The sequence below is a fragment of the Taudactylus pleione genome, unplaced genomic scaffold (genome assembly GCF_031769625.1).
Source record: "Taudactylus pleione unplaced genomic scaffold, aTauple2 ptg000218l, whole genome shotgun sequence".
Lineage (NCBI taxonomy): Eukaryota > Metazoa > Chordata > Amphibia > Anura > Myobatrachidae > Taudactylus > Taudactylus pleione.
Window position 1 is genome coordinate 11,027,451 of NW_028284620.1, and position 23,522 is coordinate 11,050,972.

At 41.1% G+C, this 23,522-nt stretch overlaps 1 protein-coding gene across 1 annotated transcript in view; it reads left to right on the forward strand.

Annotated features, from left to right (window-relative positions):
• The window catches only part of FAT1 (FAT atypical cadherin 1), a 191,486-nt gene that overhangs the window by 150,145 nt on the left and 17,819 nt on the right, over positions 1-23,522 (forward strand). Inside the window, exons 15-23 of the mRNA XM_088478768.1 lie at positions 1,892-2,106; positions 3,382-3,519; positions 3,666-3,809; positions 7,552-7,749; positions 12,099-12,900; positions 14,084-14,209; positions 14,770-14,927; positions 19,498-19,960; positions 21,313-21,466. Coding sequence (XP_088334894.1) covers positions 1,892-2,106; positions 3,382-3,519; positions 3,666-3,809; positions 7,552-7,749; positions 12,099-12,900; positions 14,084-14,209; positions 14,770-14,927; positions 19,498-19,960; positions 21,313-21,466 — 2,398 coding nt within the window. The remainder of the gene's footprint in view (positions 1-1,891; positions 2,107-3,381; positions 3,520-3,665; positions 3,810-7,551; positions 7,750-12,098; positions 12,901-14,083; positions 14,210-14,769; positions 14,928-19,497; positions 19,961-21,312; positions 21,467-23,522) is intronic.

The window sequence follows — 23,522 nt, forward strand, 5'->3', positions numbered from 1 at the left end:
TAATACATGTGACATATGTTTCTATAATCATTTTACTGAAATAAGGACATTAATAAAGCTTTGGGTGGCTTTTTCGGACTGAGGAACCTCAAATATATTGGCACTGAAAGGACACTGGGAAGACCACACTTTGATTATTGTATACAGTCTGGTGGCCTTGTCTCCAAAAGACATTAATAAAATACAAAATATTTCATAGAAGTGCTTAGTTAGGCTGATAAACAGAACTGGGGAGAACTTAGCTGAATATTTGCAGCCTAGAGGAGATAAGGGACAGAGGGGACTGGATAGAAGCTTCAAATACATCAGTCAGAGAAGGAAATATTAGAGAAAAACTGAGGGGCATATTAGATAGACATGTAAGTTTCCTTTGTGCCTCACAATTCTATGTTTGTAAATGAAAGTCTAGTTTTATGTTTAGAGAAATGGGAACTGTAACCTGAGGATTTCCTCTTATTCTGCAGTAGTATCCACATGGTAAACTATGGATATGTTACATAGATGCTAGCAGGAGTATTGCTCAGATAGATCCTCCATTATATTGTTACATTGATGCTAGCAGGAGTGTTGCTCAGATAGATCCTCCATTATATTGTTACATTGATGCTAGCACAAGTTTTGCTCAGATCTACTTTTATATTGTTACATCGATGCTAGCAGGAGTGTTGCTTAGATATATGTACCATTATATTGTTACATTGATGCTAGCAGGAGTGTTGCTTAGATATATGTACCATTATATTGTTACATTGATGCTAGCAGGAGTGTTGCTCAGATCTACTATTATATTGTTACATTGATGCTAGCAGGAGTGTTGCTTAGATATATGTACTATTATATAGTTACATTGATGCTAGCAGGAGTGTTGCTCAGATCTACTATTATATTGTTACATTGATGCTAGCAGGAGTGTTGCTTAGATATATGTACCATTATATTGTTACATTGATGCTAGCAGGAGTGTTGCTCAGATCTACTATTATATTGTTACATTGATGCTAGCAGGTGTTTTGCTCAGATCTACTATTATATTGTTACATTGATGCTAGCAGGAGTGTTGCTCAGATAGATATATCTACCATTATATTGTTACATTGATGCTAGCAGGAGTGTTGCTCAGATAGATCCTCCATTATATTGTTGCATTGATGCTAGCAGGAGTTTTGCTCAGATCTACTTTTATATTGTTACATCGATGCTAGCAGGAGTGTTGCTTAGATATATGTACCATTATATTGTTACATTGATGCTAGCAGGAGTGTTGCTTAGATATATGTACCATTATATTGTTACATTGATGCTAGCAGGAGTGTTGCTCAGATCTACTATTATATTGTTACATTGATGCTAGCAGGAGTGTTGCTTAGATATATGTACCATTATATAGTTACATTGATGCTAGCAGGAGTGTTGCTCAGATCTACTATTATATTGTTACATTGATGCTAGCAGGAGTGTTGCTTAGATATATGTACCATTATATAGTTACATTGATGCTAGCAGGAGTGTTGCTCAGATCTACTATTATATTGTTACATTGATGCTAGCAGGAGTGTTGCTTAGATATATGTACCATTATATTGTTACATTGATGCTAGCAGGAGTGTTGCTCAGATCTACTATTATATTGTTACATTGATGCTAGCAGGAGTTTTGCTCAGATCTACTATTATATTGTTACATTGATGCTAGCAGGAGTGTTGCTCAGATGTACATTTGGCACCTTGTACATTGATTTTTTTCGGTGGCATTATAAAGCTTTTGTCAGATGTGACCTCTGTCAGTTTTACTCTAAGTATAATCCCAGCAACCTAATCCTGTGAACACTACTTTGGATTTTACATGTGTCCTGTACAACAATTATTATTATTTTTTTGTGTCATTTTAACAGGCGTTCTATTTATAATTGAAAGTCTGGACCACGAAACCTCTGCAGAGTATTATTTGACAGTAGAAGCCACAGATGGCGGGACCCCACCTCTCAGCGATGTGGCGACCATCAGCATCAACGTCACAGATGTAAATGATAACTCACCAGTTTTCAGCCAGAACACTTACACTGCTGTGGTTGGCGAAGATGCTGTGTCTGGACAGTCCGTCTTAATGGTAATTTACTGTCTATTTACTTTCTCTACCATCTTTCCCTAGCACTAGGTGGTCACAACTTGTACTGTTGTTAAAGGCAACAGACAGAAATCTCTGCCTTCCCCAAGGGAGACAGAGGAAGGGGTAAAGCACAGATGGAAATGGAAGGAAGAAGGGGAAGAAAAGGGGGAGACTGGAGGAACAGTGGAGGAAAATACTAGTTATTTTTATATTGCAATCAGTTCATGTTTCTACAATCACCACAGTCTTATGTATATGAGGGAGAGATTATCCAGATTGGACAGTCCAAGGGCCTGAAATATATCATAAGTGTGATGGGACAGAGGCACAAGGGGGTATATTTAGTAAAGTACGGGTTTATAGAAGTGCAGGTGTTGCCCTTAGCAACCAATCAGATTCTACTTATTTATCTATCACCTTCTAGAACAGGGATGGGGAACCTCAGGCCCGAGGGCCGTATAAGGCCCCCGGAATCATTTGGTCTGGCCCTCTGAGTTTTATTCTGCTAGCCTCATCTGGCTAGCAGGGTGCCTATAATGTCACCCTGCAGCCAGTATCTATGCAGCAGTACTACCTGGAGCACTCTTGGGACTCTTCAGATGGTCACACCGCTACCCTTACAGCTCCCTGGAGCATCCTCCGGGCATTGCTGTAATCACCGGCGATTGTGGCCTATCCCCCATGTGACTTTACATAGAGGGGGCGTGGCCTGCACCAGGCCCGCAAATAATGTTATATATATATCAAAATGGCCCTCGGCAGAAAAAAGGTTCACCACCCTGTTTTAGAAGATAATAGCTAGATTCCGACTGGTTGCTATGGGCAACATCTCCACTTCTATAAACCCGCACTTTAGTAAATATACCCCTTGGCCTGAAACAAATGTGTACAGTAATGAGAACTTCTTTGCATTTTGTAAAATGTAATTATTATTAAAAATAATAATATTAATAATAATAAAAATGATTATTTTGCCTCAGGTTACACATACCAACTTGAAATTTCTCTGTCAAGGTTCCATACATGCCTGTGTCACATTGTGCTTTGAGAACAATAGTGCAACATCGTACATCGTGTTATGTTCCTTCAGGCCTTTTTTTTTTTTTTTTTCGCTGTTCGGCTGGTTGAGTGTATGAAGGTAACACAGAAACCATTGAAATAAGCCCGCCGGGAGCTCTTCTAATAAGTAAAAACTGGGGCATGAGGAAGAATTATTTGAAAAATGTTCACTTGTCTACCAGTGTGTGCTCCAAATGAGAATATGCTTTTATCTAGGTTGTTACAGATGATGCCGATGGACCTTTGAACAGCCACATTCGCTACTCAATTACAGATGGCAATCTGGGGAATACCTTTATCATTGATCCTGTAAGAGGCGAAGTTAAAGTGAATAAACTTTTAGATAGAGAGAAGGTGAGTCATCCTATGCTGTTTTTCTTCTCCCTAACAATTATCTGCAAAACAATATTACTTCAGCAACGCTCAATGTTTTCTAAATAATTGGTTCCAAATGACTTTGTGTAGCTGCTCATGTAATACCTTTCATTTTTATTCCATAGATTTCCGGTTACACGTTAACTATTCAAGCAGAAGATAATGGCTCTCCATCCAGATTTAACAGCACCACCATCAACATTGATGTGTCCGACGTGAATGACAATCCTCCTTTATTCTCTAAAGGGAATTACAGCATTATAATTCAGGCAAGTGTGAGCTTATGATGTTATGGGCCAGATTTATCAACGCGTGATATTCTTATCACTCGTTAGCTGATACTTATCTTAGATGGTGCTCCAACTAATCGGCTTCGACCTGTCATATGTTTGAAAAATGACAATTAGGAGCTGATTGGCTGGAGCACCATTTAAGATTAGTAACGAGTGATAACAAGAACATCACAAATATGGGCCTAGGTCTTTCAATGTACTGCATTTGTATGAATGGAAAAATATTTGCAAGAGTTTCATATTAGCTAATTAGTTGTAGATTAATCAATCACTAGAAATAAGCATTCGTAATATCTATAGGGCCCAAATATACACACATAATGCATTTATGTGTTATATACGCCTTATACACACAGCCTGCAGGTCATTTTATACAATATATTCAATAATTTTGTGGCTCAAACAAAGTTTATATACAGAAATTAAATTAATTTATGTTTCATATACACCTTATACACACAGCCTGAAGGTAATTTTATACAATATTTTTAATAATTTGTGCCTTAGACAAAGTTCGTGTACATTGAACCATCAAAAATCAAAGGTTTCATTATCTCAGTCATTAAAAAAATTTCTGTATTTTGGAATATTTGGATATGGGAGACTCAACCTGTACTAGCTTTTGTGCTTAATGTTGCCTGTTTTTTTTTTTCCTCTGTTCACCTGCCCCCTCCTCCTTTACCTTTGTCTTCCTTTTGGGAGGTGTTGGACTGGGGTCCCCCTGCTCCCACTGGGAGACTGTAATGAAACTTTAAGTTCCCTGGCACATGCTGCTTGCTGATTGGTGCAGACAGGACAAGTGTGGCGCACTGAGACTACAGGGTTTGGGTGTCATTGAGCGTTAGGTTTGGCTGTGAGTCTGCAGTCCCTCTAGTTATATGTATGGTTCCCTGTTCCCGTGACATTGGGTTGTGATGCGGTGTCAGGCTGTGCAGCGATGGGGAGGAGGTAACTGATGAAATATAGACAGGGTGAACATTGTCACAGGAGCTTACGGTCTTGTCAGGGCATTTACACGCAGTGTGTGCTAGATATCAAATGAACGCACACTACCACAATGACATATTTTTTGTTTCCCAATAGAAATCTAGTATTGGTGCAGAACCCTGCTATTTTCATTTCTAGAAATCCTGTAGTTCTAGTAACTGCTCCTCTTGTACAGCTCACCTTGTTTCTTCCATGGACCCTCCTGCACAAATATAAGAGGAAGTTATTGGGGTCAACTCCCGACAAGAGATTGTACTGTTTAACTGCCAGGAGAGACTGAAGCAACTGGCTTTACAGATTGCATAGGGTACCAAGTTATTTGATGTAAGCAGTGGCGTAACTATAAACTTTGCTCCCCCCCCCCCTGCCAAAAAAGTTTCTGGCTGTGTCGGCCGGTGTGTTCCAACGATATGTCTGTGAACGACGTCACTCACAGACATATCTCTTCGGCTGTTCTGCCGATGCCGATATATTAGCAGATATATCTGTCTATCGGGCAGTGTGTATGAGCGGTCTCCTGACCGCCAATACAGATGGAGCAGAGACCGCAGGGAAGGGGGGCAGGACACGTCCCCCCTGTCCGGCACCAGATAATGGTCGTTCAGTGTGTGAATGACCATCATCTGCAGATATATATGTGTGCAGTGTGTACTGTGCCCACCTTAACACACACATTTATAGTACAAATCACAATGTCACCTGGCATGCTCTTAGGAAGGGAATTATTACAAAACCAGGGAATAGGTTCTCTTTTCACTATAGTTTTTTTCTTCACTAAATAATCAATGCAGTACTGTACTGATTATTTAGTGAAGAGAGAAACTATAGTGAAGATAGATTCAAACTATACCCTGGTGGTGTTGTTCGTTCCATTCCTAAGGGAAAGCCAGGTGACATGGTGATTTGGGATTTGTAACCCCTTTTGTTGCTTTTAACTTAACATATATATATATATAGCAACTTGCCAGCGGCCAGCACTGCAGTGTAGTCCACTGACTGAGCCCAGCACTGCCCGCCTGTGACCGCGGCCTGTCCCCGCAGGCCGCCTGTGGTCCTCACCTCAGGATCAGCACTGACAGTCTTCACAGTGTGCCTGTGGCACACAACCAGGAGCAGCCGATGCCCAGCCCTCAGTATTACTGCTGGTGATCAACCGCCTCGCGGCTCCCACGCGCCCGTGGCCCGCCTGACAGTGACTCCGGCGCTGGCACAGCAGTCAGTGCGGCTGCCTCTCTCCCACCACTTCTTTGACGTTGGCGCTGCTCTCATTTGGCCCCGCCCCCAAGCCACCGCGGGGGCTGCAAGGACAGTTACGCCAGTGGATGGATGTAAGGCAATCATGTGATGCTCATATACAATTTTGTGCACTCCTGTTTGTTCAGCAAAGCCGGTTGCTGCTGTTTTTGTGTCCGATGACTGTAGATCATGCGATTGACTTGGGACAGTCTAGTCTCTTTAAGGTGGTCAATCCCTCATAAAAATTGCCTACAGCTGGCCTAGTTTTTGGTTTTGTTTAGAACAATTAAAATTTTTGCTGTGTAGATCTATGTTGTTAGCGCACATTTAAGGTTATTTGTTGAATGTTTTTTTTCATTCGCTATAGCTCGCCTTTCTTTTCAGGACATTTTGAATTATTAGCGTTATACATTTCTTTTGTTTTCATCTTAAAAACACAATGTCCATGTAGTGACTTGGGGGAAGTAAATTGTTTTCGCCCTGTTCGTAATGGGCACATGACAGAGCAATTCAATTGTTGCTCCCATTGGACGCAGATGCACAGATTTCTGCTTCCACCCTCCTGAGGTGGCAAGCAGAAATAATCAAAAAATTATGGTTCTGGACGCCCAAACTACTGTCTGGGTGCGCTAACCAAGACTTTAGATGAGTTTACGCGGCTAAACCCAGTTTATGTAGGAGCGACATACACGAAAACAATTGAATATCTCCCCCTGATCTCCCATCACTTTAGACAGGAGATCGGGTGTGAAAAAACTTAGGGTCCAAAGTCAAAGTTCCAAAACAGTTTTGCTTATTGCTCTTAAAATATACATACAATTAAGTCAGACATGGTCACTGAGAATTGTATACTGCTGAAGACGTATAGTGGCAGATGTATTATTCTGTCTGCTACCGCTACACTCTCTGATTCCCGCGTCGTCAGAAACCGGAGGCTTTGCTTTGGGCTGTCACTTGTCTTCCTGATTAGGGAGAAAGTGCCAAAGGCTAAACAAAGTTCTTCGATTTAATTTTACTTCACACAAGTTTTGTTATAGGAAATCTTAAATTGGTTTGACAACAGTCTTTACACAATGGTGACTAACAAGCACTTGAAGTTTCATTAATGTAGGATTTCATGTGTACAGGATCAGCAAAGTAAGCACTTGCAAAAATGGATTTTCCCTGTGTTCTGTCATCTTTATTTAGACTCCAAAGTTTCTGTATCCCTCCTGATACCTTAACAAGCTCATTTATGCAGTGGTGTATGCAATACAGGCTGCAGACACAAAGTTTACAGATTGATACGTTCTTGTCTTGTCAGTCTTTGTGTTTCACTGTTGCTTAAATATCATTGGTTCTATTATGATCCATTTTTCATACCGGTTCCTTGCTGGGCAATAACCCTGAATTTTAAATCTTTCCTCTTCACCTGGGTGCTGACAACTTCTAGACAATTATATCAGGCTGTGACACTCTTGTAGTAAAAATAAGTAATATAACTGTTTCTTTACAGGAAAATAAGCCGGTCGGCTTTAGTGTCCTGCAGCTGGTGGTGACAGACAAGGATTCGTCTCACAACGGCCCTCCTTTTACGTTCACCGTTCTGAGTGGAAACGAGGATGACACTTTTCAGATTAACCAGCTAGGAGTACTGACCACTGCGGCTGCACTGAACCGGAAAACCACCGATCACTATTTACTTCAAGTTCAGGTATAAGCACTGATATATAAAGTCACTGTGAGCCTATTTGTGGGAATTTATTTCCATTGGTAATGCAACCAGGGCTGTAATAGGTCCTAAAGGTGCCCTGTGCCTGCCCAGTCCCCTTAGTAATTACATTGCGCGGGGGGGTCGGTCTGGCTGCACTAACTGCAGGGTGCCTGTCTGGAGTGGTGGTCCTGACTACTGGGTGCCGTTCCAGGCACAGTGCTAGCCAGAAGTAAGGGCAGTGGGGTGGCGACTGTGTCACTCACAGAGCCCTGCGCTGTGCGGTGGCACCGGTCACACATCTTTTTAGCTACGGTCCTGAAAGCAATTTACTAATAAAAAATATACATATCTGGTAAAGGCACAGTTTTAGTAAGGTTACGGTAACATAATCAGAGCAGTAGTGCAGACAGGAAAGTTTCTAAAATACTGGACTCCTTATAGAAGTGCCCTCTGTAAAGTCGGTTTCTGAAATGAAATAGTATGTATGCTTAGCTGGGACAGCTTTCTATTGGCATAATAAATGTTTTACAGTTCTGGCCTGAAGGCTTTTCATGCTATCTTGAGACACATTTTCACATGGCCAGATCACCATCACCATTAGAGCAGTCAGACAGTGACCACGTACACGGCCAGATCACCGTCACCATTAGATCAGTCAGACAGTGACCACGTACACGGCCAGATCACGTCACCATTAGAGTAGTCAGACAGTGACCACGTACACGGCCAGATTACCGTCACCATTAGAGCTGTCAGACAGTGACCACGTACACTGTCAGATCACCGTCACCATTAGATCAGTCAGACAGTGACCACGTACACGGCCAGATCAGTCACCCTAAGAGCAGTCAGACAGTGACCTCGTATACAGGGCCTGATTGTGAGATGGAGGCAATGGTGATTTATACATAGATCGAGCGATTGTTTGCCATTGCGCATGCGTATAAGATGCACTGTGATTCCGCACGCACAGAGAACCCATTTGCAAAGTGAGTGACGGGCAGCCCGCATTTGGGTAAGGTATCGGGGGGGGGGGGGTCAGAAAAATGTAGGTGTGTCTTACCGTTTAAGTGCTGTTACATGGGCGTGCATAAATTAGCCATTGCGACTTACATCCGCAGTTTGAGAGTCTTCTGCATGTCAGGAGAGCTGCAGTGTTTGAGGCTAGTCAGACCTGTCGCAAGGGCAAGATGGCTGCTCAATGTGCGTCGATGTTACCGATATTTCTGCAGGTAGGCGATGTCGTACGTATGCATATGAGAAGGCAGTGGCGGGCCTCCTTATGCTCTGGTAAGCTTTGGAACGATTGGTATATTTTTTGCAGCTGCATTCTGTGCGAAATTGGAGCTGAGATTGCATTTGGGTCCATCTCTGACTCAGGCCTACAGTCCTATTTGTTCATAGTCCATCTGGATTTGCCATCCACATCCGCCATTGATTTGATCTCGAGTCTTTTTTGAGCCCATGCATACTGAGATTTGTGGCAATAAGGTGTAACAGCAGCCTATTGCTCTTAGTTGGTCCTGTATGATGATATGACTAATTTAACTACCTAAAAGCAGTTCCAGCAGTGCTTATAGTGCCCAGCAAATATCTCCCTGGGTATGCATTGTATTTAATTGTGTTTTTATTATGACAATGTCAGTAACTCTGAAGTACAATACTTAGTGACCTGGTTTAAATTTTTATAGTGAGCTGAGATTTGTTTGTTTTTTTAGCTTTTTCTTAGTCTACAATTAAAATGCTCTCAGTGCAACCCTACACTACATAGAGCTAATTGCAATCCCACTCTCAGCCTCTTTTGATGTATGTAAAAAATGGTGAACACATGAAAATAGAGGTACCAGCTCTCACTGTCACTGCAGTGCTAATACCAAGGCTGAAGGAGAAAGCATTACTTATATGTGTTCAAGTGTGCTAACTGCTGCAATAAGTGATTGGAGCCTGATGGTTTCAATGATGAGAGGAGGAGGAGAGGGAGCAAGGTGAGATGAGAGCCTAGTCTCAGACACCCAACCGAATTGCTTGTCGTGAGATGAGATTCTCTTCTTGCCTGATGGTACAAACAGCCCTAGCGATGACATGTGCATAAGCTCAGCAAGTATACCCAGACACAATGTATGCATCACTCACATAGCCTGTACCGACAAAAGCCAAAATGTTCCACATACAGTGACACTATATCCATTTCTACGTATACAGTTTTAAGAGAGGAGGGGGCCCGTGTGCAGACCCCCCATCTCTCTCTGGTGTTGCCGCGGAGCAGTAGATTCTGGCTTGGTGCCAGAATCTATTACACATGCGCAGGTCTCTGGGGAAAATGGCACCTACGTCATTTTCCCAGGGACCGCAGTACTGCGCATGCGCGTGTGACCGGCTAAACTGGCCGCCGCCATTTTTCCCAGTGATCTTTGCTGCTCTGCAGTGCCGGCCCAGCGCTGCAAAGCAACACTCTGGAGACTATGAACAGGTAAGTAGAAGACTATATGGGTGTGGGGTGTGGGCCCCCCTAGACTCAGGGGCCCGTGTTCCCCCCACACACTGCACCCATTATAGATATGCCCCTGCTGGACGCACCAGGAGACACTGCTGATTTATTTGATACGTGACACTTGTATATCTGTGTGCGACCAAGTTTCTCAATCAACATGCGAAGTGCTATATGCGGTGGCTGCAGGTTTTTTCCACGCCAAGCTCTGTTTACAGTCTCAATCACACACAGATATACAAGTGTCACTTATCCAATATACTCAGCGCAGTCTCCTGGTGCGTCCTAGTCGCATCACATTGCCACTTAGACGCATTTTCAGCAATAAAAAGAAGTTTGACTGGTAACTCCCGCCCGGCATAACTCGCTGCATGATGTATTGAGGCCAGATGAGCAAGGACACATCTGTATAGAAGGAATTTGGCATTTCACATTTTATTTTAGATTTGTTCATTTTTAATTTACTGGAAAAAATGTTTTTGTAATTTTTAATATTGCTGCCAAAAAACACCTGGAGAACAATTACCTTTCGCATATTTGTTTTAATTGCTTTGTTCCGTTGTGCAAATTCTGAGAAATTACCGTTGCATCTGAGCAATAGGTACTGCTGAAAACTGATGCCTAGGCAATTTACATTGTTAATTAAGCCTACGGATTCGGAACAACTTCCTGTTGGTTTAAATAAAAGAGAATGAAACAGCGAGCACACAGAAGATCTATTATTCTGTTCCAGATTTTCTCTGACCCATGGAATTCTTTCCATGCAAGTAATCTCCAATTGTCGCCAGCAAAAGTTTGTTTCAAATGCTAGGGTTTGATTATGCCGCCTACAACATGACGTACATTTAATTCAGACGAGAGCTTATTAAAACAATAGAAGTTGTTTTTTTATTCCTTGAAGCGAGTACATTTTATAGATTCATTTTTTGCTTATTAGTTGCTTCGTGATAGTCGACTGAGGTTACTTTTACATCTTAGCATGTCTGGTTTGAAACCTCACACTGTCAAATGTTGCAGACAGGAAGCTTTTTCTGCTATTATAAAGTTTTATAGTATCGTCGTCATCAGACCTACTTTTTCCGTGCTAAAATGTGCTTTACCCCCATCTACTGGTGAACAAGTGTAATGCTAAGGAAAAAGTATACCCACATTCTGTTTTCATTCCTGTAGAACAACAATAAAACCTCTTGTTTGTTTGCATATTACTTTATCATGTGCATTGATTTTATATCTAAATAAAATAAATCCGGATTCTCAATTCCATACATGTTTAATACATAATTTGTATGAGCAGCAGCATAAGAATAGGTTTTGGCAGTGAAAACAATTTCCATAGACCAAAAAAGCAGCAATGTTATGAAAATGTGCAACTTCCAACATTAAACGGGTCACCACCTTTTTAGGGGATTTCATTGCCCCGACCTGCTCTAGTTCCCCCAGACTAGCACAGTGGTAGTTGACCTCCCGTAGAAGCCACCGCTGTTTGTTGAATGCATTTGTCCATCATACTGGGGACCAGTCCTCTGTCAATCCGGTAATCTGTCACTTCTACCAGTGTGTTAGATCTTTGTGCCCTTTAGAAAGCACTTTTACATCCCTCTGTTATACAGTAGGTCCCCAGTGCAATCTCAGTAATGAATGAAGACAGCTGTGTTGCTCACAGGGCAGTGATCAAGGTGAAGGAACGGAAGTAGCACTGGAAGGGGGGTTGTAATGCTGTAAGCTTTTGAAAGAAACATTTATAGTACCTGATTCACAATTTATAGTGAAATAGCACATAACATGATGTTGATTGTCAGCATAAAGAGACATGCTACTTTGCAATCACATTGCTCTATATAATTCTAATTCCTACCTCCAGGTGACAGATAACGGTAAACCACAGTTGTCATCAACGACGAATATTGATGTGCGAGTGATTGAAGAGAGCATCTACCCTCCGGCCATTTTACCGCTAGAAATATACATTACAACATTCGGGGAAGAGTATACGGGTGGCGTGATTGGAAAGATACATGCAACAGACCAGGATGTTTATGACACACTTACGTACAGTCTGGATCCCAAGGTGGAAAACATTTTCTCTGTTTCGAGCACCGGGGGAAAGGTGATAGCACACAGGAGACTGGATGTGGGCCAGTATTTGTTAAATGTCAGCGTGACTGATGGAATGTTTACAACATCAGCTGATATCACCATTCATATCAAGCAAATTACGCAACAGTTGCTCAATCACAGCATAGCATTCCGGTTCTCCAACCTCTCTCCAGAGGAATTCATTGGGGATTATTGGCGCAACTTTCAGAGAACGCTGAAAAACGTTTTGGGTGGGCGGAAAATTGATGTTCAGATTCTCAGCTTGCAACCTTCTGACCCACCTGCAAACCTGGACGTCCTGCTAGCTGTAGATAAGCCGGGCAGCACACACTTTGTACCTAAGCTTCTTATCCAAAAGATAAATGCCTCTATTGCCGATATTGAAGACTTCAGTGGAGTTAAAATACTTGAGGTCTTCCACAAGCTTTGTGCTGGAGTAGATTGTCCCCTGAGATTTTGTGACGAGAAGATATCAGTAGATGAGAATGTCATGTCAACACACAGTACTGCACGGCTGAGCTTTGTGACACCAAAACACCTGAGGAAAGCTGTATGCTTGTGCAGAGGTAAGGAACATTACAGTACAGAGGGGGAGATAGTTGGCACTTCTTACATATTATCATTTCTTATTTTGTTTAAATGTCGCCACAAGTGTTCCGTAGCCCCAAACGAAGAGGATGGAATATACAACAACATTACAAAGACAAGTTCACTAAATAAATATAATAAAAATTATATGTGTGTGTGGTATATGTCGACATTAATCATATATGTCAACATGGTCATAATTCATCATTGACCATGTCAACATTCATTATGTAGACAGTGGTAAAATGTCGACATGCTAGAATGTGGACATATCACCCCTGGTGGCTCAGCAGTGACTAACCTGCTGCAGCGACTCCCGGGTCCCGGCGGTCATGTCATTGTCACTTCTGGGTCAGTCCTTTGGCATTTGCATAAGTATTTTTCTGCTAATCCAAATCACTATCCCAAACCTTACCCATCCCTCTAGTACAGTGGTTCTCAAACTCGGTCCCCAGGACCCCACACAGGTCACGTTTTCCAGGTCACCCAGCAGCTTCACAGGTGAATCTATTACTCACTGACACATTTTAAAAGATCCACAGGTGAAGTTAATGATTTCACTTGTGATTCTGTGAGGAGACCTGGAAAACATGCACTGTTTGGGGTCCTGAGGACCGAGTTTGAGAACCTGTGCTATAGTGCCTAAACCTAACCTCCTGACCTCAACCTAACCTAATGTCGACATTATGTTGACAGTTCACATGTCGGCATTGTGAGCATATCAACACGTTTGACAAAGTTGACATAACTGTTGACATTGTGGTGTCGAGATTGTCATTGTCAATATTTTTACTACATCTCCTATATAAGTGTACATATATACACACACAAACATACGTATGTGTGTGTATATTTACATATATGGATGGAGTAATGGTTAGCATGACTGCCTCACAGCACTGAGGTCCTGGGTGGAGTTTGTACATTCTCCCCGTGCTTACTTGGTTTTCCTCCCACATGCCAAAAATATAAATTGGTTCCTGATAAAAATGATCCCTAGTGTGTATGTGTGTGTGCATGTGATAGAGAATATAGATTGTAAGCTCCACTGGTGAATGGGCTGATGTGAATGACCAAATATTCTCTGTATAGTGCTGCATGCTGTATAAATAACTGGTAATAAATAAATAATACATATATGTGATGTAACTTGTCAAACAGGAGGAAAGTGTCCCGTCCTAAATAGTATCTGTGAAGGCAATCCTTGTCCTGACGGTATGGAATGTGTTGTGGATGCGAAAGAAGAAACGTACAATTGCGTTTGCCCAGATGACCGACAATGCAACAGTAAGACTGAGAAATGTTCTAAGCGTTTCTATAATCTAATAATATGTGATTAATACCAAAAATACCAGTGTTCTGTAGCCATAATTTAGGGGTTAATTAGCATTACTGCACAGTTTTAGCTGGTGTGAAGATGTGTACTGGGGTCCACAATAACCCTCGTATGCCTGCAATTGGCAGAGAAGTAAAACCTGGCTGCAGTTTTGTTAATGTAAAGGAATATGTATCTCTTTGGCCAGTAGGGGACTATGTATGTTCAGGTGAGCATTCTTACACTGCAAGACTTCTTCCCCTTTCCTATGTTCTAAGTTTCCAGCAATAGGATAATATGACAGGACAGGTTGAGAATGAAGCGAGAGGGTTCATTCACCTGTGAAAAATGTTTTTGAGGACAGATACCCGGCCATCCACCTAATTTCATTTATATTTATGATTTGCTATGTTAGTTTTAAGAGAGCGGCTTGTAGTGGATCAAACGTGGATCATGTTTTATTTGCATAGCTGTCACTATATAAATACCAAATGAAATTCTCTGTGCTGATATCCATTTGTTTGCATCCTAGTTGGCTCGTCGGTTACATTCACTGGGAACAGCTACATAAAATACAGACTGTTGGAAAATGAGAACAAGGAAGAAATGAAGCTCACAATGACGCTTAGAACGTATTCCGCACATGCTGTTGTCATGTATGCAAGAGGAACCGACTACAGCATCCTCGAGGTGTGTTTTATGGTGCTTGTTCTGCTCATACAGCATTTTAGAATAAATTATTATTTTCAGACTTTCCTTAACATAGGTTTTTAACACACATTCCAGACGGTTTTGAAACATTGGGCTTTTACTAATACAATCTATTGAACACGTCGGGTAGCCCTCAGTAATGGGATAAGCAGAGTTCCAAAATTGTATATGTGACACTGAAATGTTAGAGCGTAGTGGTGAGGAGGAACCAATAAGACATCATTCATGCTAGTTTTAATGCTATTTTCAGATATAAGTTAGCAGCTGAAAAGTACAATAGCAGTGGACAGGTATCACCAGCCCTTAAAGGGGGCTCCATATTTGGGAAAGTACGTATTTTTATGCAGATTCTGAAATTAAAGGAAGCACCTGATGTGGTGATTGCTCTGGTCATCCAGACAGTAGCGCGCACACACACACACACACACACACACACACAAATTTGCAAACTTTAAAAACTTTAAAAATGATTTGATTGAAACAGCTCGAGAACAGATTGGAAACCAGTTTGAGTATCTCACAGTTATCAGCTCTAAAGGTGCCCACACACATTCTGATCTGCCCATGATCAGCCGATGTGTACGATTTGTGTACGATTTCCCTTGAAACTCCCCCCGACAGCTCTGCACATGATCTCCACACGATTTGGTGTCCAATCTTCATACAATCTCTCCTGCATCCAGACTTTCACAGTGCATCGTGTCCTAGAATGTCAGATCTGCCCTACTGCTCGGCAGATCTGAAGATCCGATGTGCGACCAGCGGGGACAAGCATGCGTGATTGTGAGTGGGGACTCACGATTTCCTCACGATTTGGCCATATTTTACACAATCTGTCGTCCCAATGCGTCGGAATCGGCCAGATCGGGTAAAATATCGCTATGTGTGTGGGCACCGTTAAAGCTTGCTTATGAAGAGTGTGTAATCTGATCTTTAAATTGATGTCAGTCAGTTATGAAGCACCTCAGTGGTCATATGATAGAAGAGGAAAATGTATTGTGGGTAAAAAGCAGTGGTGGGTGTATTAGAGTGTTGTGCTGTGAAAAGACATACATGCTGGGGAGGATTACACAGCAGCTCACTACAGTGTATGTCATTACTGTGGCTACATTGTATTCACACAACACAATGCAAAACCCTTGTATTATTATTGGTACCCATGGTGATTTATATTACTAGTAATTACACAGACATCATTTTTACATGGGGATAGCTTTTATTTAGAGCATGTAACAGAACAAGCTCTTCTAGGGTTCATGCATTGTCTGAAAATATTCCAAGCAGAGCTTGAAAAAATAATGCTTGAAATATCTTCATTAATAGGCATTTATTCTTTTTTAGTGTTTTTTCTCATGGAAAATGTTTGATGCTTTCTTGGCTAGAAAATGTTTCATTTATGAGGGTATTGTATGGAAAGAAGCCTTAGTATTATTTTCTTTTTTTTTTACAAGAAAAAAAATCATATTTTATAAATATGCTTTATTGAGTGAAACACAGGCACTGCTGTGTTTGATGCTTGGTCCATATGTAAGGACTGATAGCGTGGTTGAGGGCTTGGCGCTAAAAGTGTGTGTTACCCATAGACAAGACTGAGAGGCCACTGGGGCACTAGCAAAATATTCATATCATTCATATTATGACGCTTTTAAAATGGGTGTGGTATATTTAGTTGCCATTCATTATGTTGACATGGTCGTAGTGTCGACATTGAACATGTCAACATGTTCATAATGTCAACATTGACCACGTCGACATTCAGTGTGTCTGCACTGATATGTCGACATGGTTAAAATGCAGACATATGCTTATTGATGTGATTCTTGTGGAGATGTATCAAACCTTGGAGAGAGAGAAAGTGGTGAGAGATCAAGTACCAACCACTCGGCTCTTAACTGCCATTTTTCAAACACAGCCTGTAAGATGGCAGTTAGAAACTAATTGCTTGGTACTTTATCTCTGTACAAGGTTCGATACAACTCCCCGTCAGCCCCTAACGGCAACCCTAACTCTAATGTTCACCCTAAACCTAATGGAAATGCTGAATTTTTTGATGTTGACGTTTCTGATGTCGTCATTTTGCAGATGGCGATGTTTAAATATGTCAACAGTTTTATCAGATCAACATCATCAGTGTCGACTTGCTGTTACATTTTACTTTCTGACTGCTTACCCTTTAAGCTTCAGCATGTAGAAAAAAAGGACCTTTTTTTTCTGCTGTCTTTCAGAACCACTAGGTGGCACTGTTCTGTTGGTGCATGATGTTTAATACTACACAGATCAAGTCATTTTGCAGTTCAAACTTCTATTAATAGTAATATATAGATACATAAATTAATGCCTAATATTTATTGATTATTAATAAAACAATGTCCTAATGATGCCCATTTTAGAATTGGGGTATACATTTGGAGAACAGATTGGCAGTTCTTTACTTCTCCCAAGCATATTGTAGTTATGTAGAGCAATCAGCAAGCAGCATGACAGAGCATCAGAAAAAGAAAAGTTTCAGGGTAAACTTACAAACATTTCTGCCAAACTTACGTTCATGCCATTCAAGTGATGCCACTTTCAGAAATTGGATAATCTTGTTAATCAGCAATGAAGCTCCAAACTTTTTTGTATGTAATAATGAAACTTCAACTTCAATCTACGGAAATTTGCAACATGTGATTGCGAAAGGAGACACTGCATCAATCTGGCAGTCAAAATACAGACACTCTAATTTTAAAGCTAGCTGTGCAAGATAATAATGTGACATGCCTTCTCATTACATCCCATCTCTGTGACTGATTGCTGAATTGTTCATATGAAAATGAATTGGATTTGGTTACTTGCTCAGTTGTCATGTTCCCTTTTATATAAAACGCATAAACATGTTTTTTCCTGTTAATTTGCATTTTCATTATTGTGCAGAGGAACATTCATCATTCTCCGATAGCTACACGGCTGGAGACATACCCGGTGAATAAAGTGATATTAGTTTGTGTCACTTCAATATTCAACATTGATTAGCTTTATTTACAAAACAGTGACAACATGAGCTTCCTCTGCAGATGCCTAGTCAGGCTCCTCATTGAAGTTCATAGTCAAATCCCATCTCCTTGATCTTTTCTGACTGCTTTGACTAAGACACATTAGAATGCTTCAGTATGAGACTTGATCCTCGAAGTGCACATCTAACACACTGACTAATTCTTTTATGTAAAAGTAGCAATTAAACACTCATTCATTGAACAGAGTTCAACAAAATAAGGAGAGAGTGAGGTGTAGTTATATGGTGTACTAGCACAAGCTCCTTTATGAGGTAAGCAGGCATACCATCCCTTACCATAAGTATGCCCTCTGGCAAGGTATGGTATTCCTGCTTATCTCTTTGAGGGGCTTGTACAGGCATGTCATACAGCGCTTACATCTGGTGCCAAGAACAAAATGCAGAGCTATATATGATCGATGCCAAAGCAATATTCAGAATCAGTCCGCCATGGTCACTTTGCAGAACCATATATTGTGCAGCGGTCAATACTCAGAACAATATCTGGTGCCCAAGATCAATATGCAGAGCTATATCTGATGCTAAAAACTGTTGTTAGAGCGAAATCTAGTGCAAAACAAATGCAGAACTATAGCAGCAGTACCAGTACAGACTACTGCATAGAGCCAAAGCTGATGTGGATTATACTTGTGCACTCACCTTTGATGCTTTAGCTTCATTCGAGCAGTCATTCCATCTGCTGCTGCCAATCCCCCTGACAGTAAGTATCAGCGTTTAGTGTAGGACAGAAACGCAAACATCTGTCAGCCAATGAGAGAGATGAGTGGTGAAATAGAGCAGCTGCCTGTAATACACAACTTCCTGTCCAGAGCGCAGTGTATTTAGCAAAAATTGAGTGGTTGCTCATAGCAACCAAACAGGTGCTAGCTATAATTTTTCAAGTGCATAAATGATAGCTAGCAGCTGATTGGTTGTGTATATTTGCTTTTATCATGTTGGAACCGGTTTCAACCGCTCCCCCCCCCGTCACTTCTGGTAGATCTTCTAATTCCAGTGGCATTCATCCTCTCAGCTAGTGCTCAGACGTCAGGCCTTCCCAACACATTCTAGGACCAATCATTTTGTGACCAGCTGATTTTTTCACCTGTGTTGCAGTAAAGAGATTCTCATCTTGCACTATGGGTGTGAGCTTACAACAAGCCAAACATTTACGTGACTTTTTAAAGATACTGATGTAGCTAGTGTTATAATGGCATGTCCAATGTAAAAAAACAAATGTCTGTGAACATGTACACTGTTATGAATGTCAGTTATCACATTTAGGCTCAGATTTATCAACGAGTGATATTCTTGTTATCACTTGTTGCTAATCTGATATGGTGCTCCAACCAATCAGCTCCTAACTATCATTTTTCAAACACATGAGCTGATTGGTTGGAGCACCATATCAGATTAGCAACGAGTGATAACAAGAATATCACTCGTTGATGAATCTGGGCCTTAGTTTGTTATGATTTGCCTTAAACTAGTTTTAATTGTATTTCCTAATGTTTTCAGATCCAAGGCGGAAAGCTGCAGTATAAATTTGATTGTGGCAGTGGTCCTGGAATCGTGTCTGTGCAGAGCATCCATGTTAATGACGGCCACTGGCACACTGTGTCATTAGAGGTGGATGGGAACTATGCCAGGCTGGTTTTAGACCGTGTCCATACTGCATCTGGCACTGCACCTGGCACCCTCCGAACACTCAATCTCGACAATTACGTGTTTTTTGGCGGCCACATGCGCCAGCCAGGAACGAAACATGGAAGAATCCCTCAAGTCAGCAATGGTTTCAGAGGTTGTATGGACTCTCTATCTCTAAATGGCCAGGAGCTCCCTCTTCATGCTAAGTTAAAGAACTCTGTAATCATAGAAGAGTCTGTGGATGTAAGCCCAGGATGTTCGCTGACCGCTGCTGATGCCTGCTCTGGCAATCCCTGCCACAATGGTGGGATGTGCTCTCCTTTGTCCAGCGGAGGTGAGATTATTCTGAGCTATTCATTTCTGACTGTAGATCAGTGGTCGGGGAGCAGAGGTAAATTACCCCACATGGGGTAAAAATTAAATTCCTGGGGGTAATGGACGGACAGCCGGGCATGCATATGAATCATTCTATGATATAGAATGATTCATATGCATGCCCGGCTGTGCCGCAGGGAGGCTCTAAGCCGGAGGCCCGCTGAGATGTTATTACCAGCGGGTGCCCGGCTCCTTCCCTGCAGCACCGCATTAGCCGGAGGCTGGAATTCTCTTCTGAACTCCAACTTCCAGCTCTCTCCATGCGCACTATGGGAGAGATGTCATGACGTCTCTCCCATAGTTCCGTGGAGCAGCCGGGTGGACAGGACGGCGGTGGATGCAGTAGCGGGGATTAAGGTAAGTGGTTTTTTTTTTTTTTTGTACAAGCGGCACTACAGGGGCATTATATGGGGGCATTACTACAGGGGCATTATATGGGGGGCACTACTACAAGGGAAATATATGGGGGCACTACTATATAATTTCCTTCCTTTCAAATCAAGGGGGTAACGTCGGTGTATCTAAATATATTTTGGGGTAAAAGGTAAAAAAGTTCCCTGACCCCTGCTGTAGATAATCCTTTTATATTGTTTAAATGTTTTTATTTGTTACAGTATTTTAGAAATCTCATAAGAGGGTGTGTATTCCAAAGCCGTACTTTATACACTATGTTCCCTAATGTGCAATAAAGTCTAGATTACAAAATCCATCTTTGTTTTTTTTATCTGAAGCCTATCTTGGTATCGGACACAAAATAACCCATTCTTCTTTTTAATAGCACCATCCTTAAAATATTAATGGAGGCAGACTAGTAGAAAATCCAATGCAGACTTTTATTTAAAGAAAGTTAGAATTATTACCAAAGTGTGCACAGTAAGAGATCCAAATGTCACACTCTGGATTATATGATAGAAACACACAGACCTATAGATGTAAAAATGCACTGACATAATCTAGAGCAGGGGTATACAACTGCGGCCCTCCAGCTGCTGTGGAACTACGCATCCTGGGATGTGTAGTTCCACAGCAACTGGAGGACCAAATATCCCTGATCTAGAGCATTCAAAATGTGAAGAAGAAATATTTTCACCAAATAATGACAATTTAATGTGTATTGTTGTTTGTCAGAGAGGTTGTATATTCTTCTTCCCTGTATTGATAACATTTATCTTGTGTCCTGTTTCCATGCTTTCCCAGTAATTGGGGTTGTACAACTTTGCTTTTGTAAATTAACTATACTGGAAATTCACCTAAAAAATGAAGACTTAAAGCAGGTCTAAGTTACTCACCCTTCTGTGTTTGGTTTTCCAGGTTACTACTGTAAATGTACATCATTATTCATGGGCACACACTGTGAGATTGGCATCAATCCTTGTGCAACCAACCCCTGCTTGTATGGTGGGACTTGCATTGTGATGAAGGACGACTTTGTCTGCCACTGCAGGGGAGATTATACTGGCCAGAGGTAAGCTACAGTGGTCTTTATACTATTCTATTTTACACCAGGAGAGAGGTGATAGAATGCAAATTCCTATAACTGCAGATAGGAGTCAGCACTAAGAAAATGTTTTAGATCTATCATGGTCCATGTTCTAATAATAATGACAGTGTTATTTATGTATCACGTTTCTCTCTGTAAGGTTCAAAGTGTGAGTATTTGGCATTATGTGTTCAGAGTCACATTTCTTTGGTTGTAATAGGTGCAGTGTTCATGGTCACTCTTCCCCACTCTCAGCAATTAGCACTAGGAGTGCACAACTGCCATATAACAATAGAGGGAGTTCCATGGACTGCTCATCCTGAAGGGGAGCAATGGGGTGGTGGGTAATTAAATAGCAAGGGTTGTCCAGGTAGTGCAACATAGTGCATCATTGTTATTCATAGCTAAAGCCAGAGTTAGACATATTTCCATTGTATACTATATAAATTACTTTTGTTTCAGTAGATAAAGCTTTGGATTTTCTGTAGAACGATAAACCAGTAGGTGTTCACTTTACTGTAAACCATAGCAAAATAGCACCATTACTTCTCACAGCTTGGGGAATTAATGTGCCAGCACTTGGAACTAATATGTATTTTATTTTTTGGTGACCAGCTGTGGGGTCATAATAGCTTACCTGAGAACAATTGTGGATGGCTCAAAACATTAGAAAGTATTGGTTTTGATGATCTGTATTTACAACACACATAAAAGTCAGAAAATATTGTATACATTTATTCACCAACAGGAATTGTGGGGAAAGGTTAGTTCCAAGTCCGTTGTATCCATTTATTTATGTTATCGGATTGTAAATTGGCAATAATAAAATAGATTAGATAGAATGAAAATAACAAGCACAGAAGACAAGTAACATCAGCTTCAGTAGTCTTTTTCCAGACAATATGGATGTAGTGTGTTCAGCAATTCCGCTTTGTCTTCTAGACTAGATGTAGAAACAAAATAACCTAATTGATTTGAAATCTGCATCCTAATCCTATTCGTTTTTCTCATTCATATTCCTGTTATTTGTTTTAATCAATTGTCTGAAATGTGGGAGAAAGTTACTACTTTTGGTTAATACTAACAAGGAAAATCCTATGTACTGTATGTGATCTTCAGATTGGGAACTATCATCCCTAATGGACTTAATTGTTATCCATATGCTCAAGTAAATATCGGTGATTTCCTTTTGTGTTATTGAGCTTCTCTCATAGATTTACATAATTTATTCTGTGACCAAGTGTTTACATATATATGGAATACACACCATGTGTCTGTGATATTGAAAATTATTATATATGCTTAGAACTATGATAGTTATTCTACACCACCAATACCATTTATTTGATATAACACATCTGATTCATATCTCCTATGTTGACTAGTACATTATATGTGTTATGCACCATTTCATATTGGCTTGGTCTGTATTTACTTCATCCCTATGGCGACAGCCACCTTAGCACCTCCTCGTTAATTCTAACCAGAAATAATAATTCACAACCTTTTGACAGGTATCCTGCATTCTGTTGCACAACCCTGCGCCTATTCTTACGATCTCCATCCAGCTTGTGTGTGTACATATACAGATGTGTCCTCACTCGCCTTTGCTGCAGTTGCGCCAAACAGCCTCTCTTGGCACACCTGGCCCCGAGAGACTCTGCTAGTGCCGGGTGTCTTTTTTGCATCTGTTTTTTTCCAATGATACATGACACTGAATCAGTATGCGAAGTGCTACGTTACAGCAGCCGCTCCTTTTTTCTAAGTTCCGTTTACAGACTCAGGTGCACACAGGTAAGTGTCACTTATCAAATTGATCAGCACAGTCTCCTGGTGCCTCATGGTCACATTGCATTGCCACTTAGACACATTTTTGGAAGAACACAAAAGACATCCGGCGCTAGCAGAGTCGCACGGAACCTGGCAGCTCACTCATGCCAGGCATATCGCGCTGCATGGCGTATTGAAGCTAGGTGAGCAAGGACGCATCTGTACATGTGCAAGTGTGTGTGTGTGTGTATATATATATATATATATATAT